The 7,699-nt window shown below is 34.8% G+C and overlaps 1 protein-coding gene across 1 annotated transcript; it reads right to left on the reverse strand.

Moving 5' to 3' along the window:
- Positions 1-235: 235 nt before the first annotated feature.
- LOC107658746 (intestine-specific homeobox-like) lies at positions 236-1,394 on the reverse strand. The gene is made up of 3 exons (XM_016447396.1): positions 1,153-1,394; positions 846-997; positions 236-340 (listed from the first exon to the last, which is right to left on the reverse strand). Exons 1-3 carry the CDS (start codon positions 1,364-1,366, stop codon positions 236-238), a joined length of 471 nt encoding a protein of 156 aa, XP_016302882.1. The 5' UTR covers positions 1,367-1,394.
- Positions 1,395-7,699: the final 6,305 nt, after the last annotated feature.

A 7,699-nucleotide genomic window follows, 5' to 3' on the forward strand; every position in this document is an offset into this window, starting at 1 on the left:
TCAGCAGACAGCGTATTGTACCTGAACTCTTCCCTCAGACAGCTGCGTTCGACAGGTGAGCTGGTCTCTGGTGTGAACGTCAGGATAGTGTGTTTCCTGAAAAACTCTCTCCAGCTCCTCCAGCTGGCTCACGGTGAATGTGGTCCGTACCCGTCTGCGACCGGACCGACGAGCTGTACCATCAGAAATACAGTCAATATATATTATTCAAATAATAATATATGAAATATAATAGCTACAGAGAGTGAGTGTGTTTTGCATCTCTCAGCTCGGTTAGCGGTCTGTGTGCTGCTTTAGCTTCACTGCGCCTCCACTTCGCCCGCCGGTTCTGGAACCAGATCTAAACAAATGTGATACACAACTGGACTTGTAGGCAAACTTTATGAAGCACACATTTCGTAAACTTTCATTAAACATTTATTACATATACAATAGATAGATAGATAGATAGATAATTTATCTGTTTTTGATGTCTTTTATCTATTTCTTTTCTTTTTCGCACATTTTATTTATTTATTTATTTTTTGCTTAAATAGCCCAAATATTGAGGCAAACTTTGTGAAGCAAACATTTCATAAAGTTTCTTAAAACTACAAAAAACTAAAGAAAAAAAAAAGAAAAAATATATATATTAAGGTGTTGTATTTACAAATATTAAAATGTACAATTTTTTAAAAATATATATGAATTGTTTTAATATATCAATATTATATATATAAAGATATTATATTAAGGTATTGTAGTTACAAATATCGATTGAAAATGAATGTGTATATATATATATATATATATATATATATATATATATATATATATATATAAACAAATAACAATAAATATTGTACCTGAACTCTTCCCTCAGACAGCTGCGTTCGACAGGTGAGCTGGTCTCTGGTGTGAACGTCAGGATAGTGTGTTTCCTGAAAAACTCTCTCCAGCTCCTCCAGCTGGCTCACGGTGAACGTGGTCCGTACCCGTCTGCGCCCTGACCGACGAGCTACCATCAGAATATAATAGATCTCATAACTTCAGTAAATACGTTCAAATAGATTCAAAAGCTAAGAAATAGTATATTTTTCTTAACCCGATCAATACACAAGCTGTAAAACCTATTCAAAAATACAATCAAAGAGAAAACTAAAAAGAACACACCTGTGTATGGACTGATTTTAGGAGTGTCCGTCTTTATCTCGGTCTGTGTACATCCAGATGTTTTAAGTTTCTTGTCTGTTCTGTCAGGTCGGACAGGTTTTTTCAGTATTTCTTCAATAGAGTGTGACAGACGTTTTGGGCTGTTTGTGGCCGTCCTGCTCTCACGGGATGTCGTCTCCACATGTTTCTCTAACTCCACATCATCTAATTGCATTGTCTTTTAATCTTCTTCAGTGTCTCAAAAGTTCAGGATACTATCCCAGAATGACTTGAAGCTGTCCAGCTTTAGTGTAATAGTAAGCAGCGTGAGTCTGTGTGTGTTGATATGACTGAAGCATTCATAGGAGGAGCAGAAGGTTTACTGTGTAACAAACCTCCTCAGTCATAAATGCTCTACCTCATCATAAACTGGTGCACATTTTACATCTCTGTCCAAATCACCAAAGATGTGAGATTTGGGTTTATAGATTGTGTTACATCTATTGGCACTTGTAGCAATGTAACAAGGTTTGCACTATTGGCACTATTGGGATTGGTTACTAAACACAGCGTAGCAATCATCACAACTTCTTGTTAAGTTTATTAAAAGAGCATTTTATGTAAATTATGACAACAGTTTTTAATTAAGCAGTGTTATTTTGGCAAACCCCTCTTCGTTAATAGTTTGTAGTGTACAGATGTGTGTGAGAACAGTAGCTGTTTATGCAGCACCTAGTGATGCTTCTTTAGACGACAGTGACATCAAGCAGTCAGCTCTAGAATTACACGTTTATTAAAGCTGCTGGATGCAATGATGAAAATTAAAGTTGCTGGATGCAATGATGAAAATCAAAATTGCATGTCTTTTTAGCCTATTAGGTCATCTATATTGCTAGTGTACAGAATACATATTTACATGCATCCATTACGTACTTAACAGACATATAGTTAAATTGCATTTAAGAGTCTTATTGGACAAAAAAATTTGTTATATATGCATTAAATAAGAAATTACATATTTTATAATTTAGTATTGGATATCTACAGCAGGATTATTATAGTTAACTAAAACTAAAACCATTAAAAAAAAAACATTTTTTTTTTGTGCATAAGAAACATGAAATAAAAATAAAATAAATTAACTGAAATAAAATAAAATATAAAAAACTTTTTTTTATTGCAGCTAGTTGCTAAGGCAGCATTTCTCATTTGAACTAAAACTGAAAAAATAAATAAATAAATAAAGTAATAAAAAATATATATAACAAAAACACACAACAAAAATTTTTACCAGTTGAAATGGAAATGGAAAAAATAAAATAAAAAAGAATATAATATATAATAAAAACTATAATAGCATCTCAATAACACTAATATAATAACACATTAAATAAAAAATAAATATAAATTCTGTTTTCTGTGATATGACCTTTTTAACTCTTCATGTAGTTCCATTTGACAGTCACTTTATTTCATGCATATATGACTATAAATAGGCATATATCATACTGAAAATTGATGAGGATAGTTAAATATAAATGAGGATAGTTAAAGTGCTTATATAGTAAAGGATTGTTGATTTAGGGTCTCTCTCTGTGTGTGTGTGTGTGTGTGTGTGTGTGTGTGTGGTATATACTGTATACCACCCTCTCTAGCAGACGTTGCGGGAGCAGAGTACAGTAGGGTGAAAGTCATTTCAAATCCTCGTAGAGCCTGAGCTGAATAATTCACTAACACAAAACTATTTATCCACACACTTCTAAAAGTCCTTCTGTGGAAACACAGGAGCAAGGCCACATATGCAGTGCAGAAGTCCTTCATGGACGACTCCAGGGAGAAACATTCATCTATATTTTATCACGTCGAGCGCATTTCACCATTCTGGAAGCACTTGAAAGTCTTTTACCCCCAGAGACACTAGATGGCATCCTAAGACATCAAAAGCAGTGTGTATTTTATGTAAATCAGTCTCAGGAACCATTTAAATGTGTCTGACTATATCAAATCCTGTTCTGATGCTGTATGTAAAATTGTATAGCTCTAAATCAAGAAAAAAATTTAAATCAATATATTCATAATCATGAATTAAATGTGTGTGTGTGTGTGTGTGTGTGTGTGTGTGTGTGTCTGTGTGTAAAATTAAGATAATTATTTTGAATATTTAGAATGTTGGAATTTAAACGTCAAATTTTTATTCATTTTAAGTGGTTATTTAATCAGTCTTCCAAAAGTCAAGACATTTAATGCTAATTTAAATGCAACTTAAATGTATAGATTAAAAATGCACATTTTTATATAGAAATTGGCAGGATGTTGGAATTAAATGTTGCAATTAAAATATTTACATTTAATCTTTTTTAATTACAATTAATTAAACAATACATGATGGGTGATTATTTATGAAATTTATGCTAAATTAAATGAACTTAAAATTAAATATTACAGTTTTTTTGTTTTTTTTTTGCTGATGCCATATTTATTTTTAAGATGTTACTGTTTTAATTAATTATGACCATTCAGAATGAATTGTCAGAATGGCTTATAGAACTTCTTTTGTATTTTTAGTACCAGTCAATCAGCATGCTGAGTCAGATCTGTTTTATATTAAGCTGCAACATGGGCATTGTGTATATAATGCACTGTGCCATTCCAAGCATACTTAGCATGCTATACTAAATTGATTATTGTAAGAATATGTGAACAGTTTTCTTTTCGGCTTCACTTTCTCTTTCTTTCCTCTCCGGCATCTGCTGCTCCTCTGACAGTCGACCTTTTCTCCCTGAGTCTCGGCTGTAATCTGTCTCTCTGAGAGGCAGGAGTTGTGCCAGATAGCTTTATTTCTGCAGTCTGAAGCAGCAAATGGATTACACATTCAATTAACACACAATCCCTCCTGCGCTCATCACACATCCCGACAATACGGCACGGTTTAACAACACCAATATTCCCTTACAGCAGCGGTTGTCAATCTTTTATGACCTGAGATCCCTCAACATGTTGAACCCAGAGCTCCTGTTATAAAACAAAGTAACCATATTATAATTTATATATTACAATTAGAATGATAATATTTTCAAATGAATATAAATAGATTAAAATAGTCAAATAAATAGATTTTAGAAAATATATATTATTTTAATGTTATTTTTGTATTTTTAATTACTATAATTTTTTTTACAATATTTTTTAAAATATGTATAATTAATAACAATTTACAAACACATTAAATATTGTTTTAAGTCATTTGTTTTTATCAGTCAACAAATTTTATTCCCTGCAGTACTTTCATGGGCCCCTAGGGGTCTGTGGACCTTCTTTTGAAACCTTTGGCTTTACAGGATGAAATTGAGTTTGTGACAAATAACTCTGAACTGCAAAAGTGTGACAATATCACACCTGTTAACTCCGAGCCTGCAGCTAAAGGGCACAGGTCTGTAAAGTTCTCACAAGTGACAGAAAATTTGGAGCACGGCTGTGTTTGGAATGAAACAGCAGTGTAGTGCACACTACATAGTATGTACTGTGTACTGTTTGCTAGCTTTAGTAAGTGAACAGTATGCGCAACTATGCAATATGCAACATCAAACGTTTTGTATTGTTGTCACATGAAACAATACTGACTGTTTAAATCAGACAAACATTCAAAATGCCATTGCACAAAAAAATGCATTTTTAATCTTTAATATCTAATGTTAAGTTGCATGTAATTTAGCATAAATTGTCTTTATTGTTGGCAGTCTGATCAAATAGTCACTCAAATAAGAAATTAACTTTGAATAAAAACATTGACTATTGTAATTCCAGCATTCTAAATATTCTAAATAAATATAATTAATATTCTAATTAATTTTAAGTTTATTTATTTATTTATATAAAATATCTTAACTTTTGGCAGTCTGGTCAAATAATCAGATCATTCAAATAAGAATTTTAAATTTACTTTAAACATTTAAAAATGTAATTTAAATATTAAAATTCCAACATTCTAAAGATTCTTACTATTTCCTTAAATTCAAAACTTTTTTTATTTACTACTATAGTCATTTGTGAAGTTGAATGCGTTGCATTGTGGGATCCGTTATTTCCATGCATACAGATCATTTGCACACTATACATACTGCATATTGCAAAAATAGTATGCTAATATTCTTTTTTCGATGTCATTAGTTACCTGAGGTGCATGTGATTCAGTGCTATTGGTTGATTTATACAGAGCTGTCACAGCCCGTTGGCTCGTCTACTAACAGTCGACATGTCGATGCCAGTCAATTCAGCGAAGGTCAATCTCAAACACTACTCCAGAGTGAAGGCTTTGGCACAGTCTGATGGCACCGCATCTTCCAGGTGGAAGGCATTTGAGCGAGCGCATTTCATGCAACATTAAAGATACTGCAATCAATCCAAAGTGCACAAAATTCCTTCTGAATATTCGGTCATCATTTTTTCCCAGTTTGACTTTTTTCTCAGATTATAGCTTTGTGTGAAGCACAGAATGATATTTAAGTCATTTATTTACTGATACTATCACATATACTAATTTAATGGTGCTTTTTAGAGTAAATGGGGACGGAAGTGTAAATGATGACATAATGAACATTTCTTTGGATGAACTGTCTCTTTAAGTGGGTGTTACATTATCAGAAGGGCAGTTAGTTGCTGCTGCTGCTGTATATGGAGGACACACATCAGACTGTTCAGTATGCATCGTACTCTACATGCCCGTATCTATTTTTGACCATCCTTCACTCGCCTAAAGGTTATATGACTCACAGAATTCCACCAAACAGGCTGGAGTTTCTGTGTGCCGTAGGACCTGCTTCATTATTCCCTCGCTAATTGTCCTGTGTCCTGTTCTGTCTCGGTTCTTTGCGTTATTTCCCCTTCAAATCTTAACGGAAAGTTCTTAATCTCGGTAAAGGCACTGCAGTCTCACATAAAAAGAAAAAAAGTGAGACTATCGTTTTTTTGTGTCATGGCATACATACATTATCACACATATTTGCATGGCAACCACCTAGAACAGTGGTTCTCAAACCTGTCCTGGAGTACCCCCAGCCCTGCACATTTTGTATGTCTCCCTCATCGATCACACCTGATTCGACTCACCAGCTCATTAGTGGAGACTGCAAGACCTGAAGTGGGTGTGTCAGATAAAGGGAGCCATACAAAATGTGCAGTGCTGGGGGTACTTCATGGAGAGGTTTGAGAACCAATGACCCAGAACATCCTAACAACCATATTGAAATGCCTTGGCAACCATGCAGTGCTGGGGGTACTTCATGGAGAGGTTTGAGAACCAATGACCCAGAACATCCTAACAACCATATTGAAATGCCTTGGCAACCACTCACAGCCGCATAACAACTGTGCAGCAACATATTGGTAACGACCTAGAACACTGTAGCAACACGTTTAAACTACTAAAAGGATTTTCATAAATAGCATGAACCTAGCAACCACCCAACTCACCTTAGCAACTATACATAACAACTTGACAACCACTAGCAACCACAGGTAATTACTAGGGTAACAACTTGGAACACAATGACATCCCACAGAACACAAGCAAACAAAGACAAATGCCATGGCAACTACCTAGAACATTCTAACAACACATAGAAATGCCTTGGCAGCCATTCACAACTGCATAGCAACTGTTTAGTCACATTTTGACAATCACCTAGAACACTGTAGCAACTGCATAGCAGCAGGCTAAAACTATTAAGAATATTTTTGAAACTACACAGCAAGGCCCTGACAACCGCCAGCAAAACAAAATCCATGCCAATGCCATGGCAACCACCAAGAACATCCTAACAACCACATTGAAATGCCCTGGCAACCAACCAAGGCTGCACAGCAACTCCATAGCAACATCTTGGTAACCACCTTGAACATTGTAGCAACACGCTTAAACCACTAAGAAAATTTTCTTACATAGCAACTCCTTAGCAACCACCCAACTCACCTTAGAAACTATATAACAACACCCCGACAACCACCCACAATACACTAGCAACCGCAAGAAATGTCAAGGGCAACAATCTGGAACAAGCACCCACAGCTGCATAGCAACATCCTGGTAACTAGTAGCATCTGCATAGCAACAGGCCAAAACTACCAACAACATTTTGCAACGCCCTGGCAACCACTCACAACCGCTTAGCAACTACAGAACAGAGCCCTGGCAACCATCCAAAACAATACCAGTACCCTAGCAACCACATAAAGCAGCTTTTCAATCACACAATACTCTAGTAATGCCCTGGCAACCAGCCATAGCACTGGAGCATCACGCGGGTGAGTTTTCCCACAGCAGCATCATTCATGTGTTTCTCAGACAATCTGAACATCTGGTTTATTTAGGGCCCTATGAAATTTACGTAAAAATTTATTTTTTTTTATTCCGTTTTTTCCATTTCAATTTTTCTGGATTTGATAAAAAAACTTTTTATAAAAAATGTATTTATTTATTTTTCTTTTTTTTTTTCAGAAATACTGTGTTGTGATTTTACATTTTTCTGGTAAATAAATTCTGGTAAATAATTTTCTGGTAAATATACCTTAA

The sequence above is a fragment of the Sinocyclocheilus anshuiensis genome, unplaced genomic scaffold, assembly GCF_001515605.1.
Source record: "Sinocyclocheilus anshuiensis isolate Anshui unplaced genomic scaffold, SAMN03320099.WGS_v1.1 scaffold283, whole genome shotgun sequence".
NCBI lineage: Eukaryota > Metazoa > Chordata > Actinopteri > Cypriniformes > Cyprinidae > Sinocyclocheilus > Sinocyclocheilus anshuiensis.

Coding starts and splice junctions, on each gene's coding strand:
- LOC107658746 (XM_016447396.1), bottom strand. CDS start 1,366: ATGCAATTAGATGATGTGGAGTTAGAGAAACATGTGGAGACGACATCC. Junction 998..1,152: donor TAAAATCAGTCCATACACAG/GTGTGTTCTTTT, acceptor TTCTGATGGTAG/CTCGTCGGTCAGGGCGCAGA. Junction 341..845: donor TGTCTGAGGGAAGAGTTCAG/GTACAATATTTA, acceptor ACATTTGTTTAG/ATCTGGTTCCAGAACCGGCG.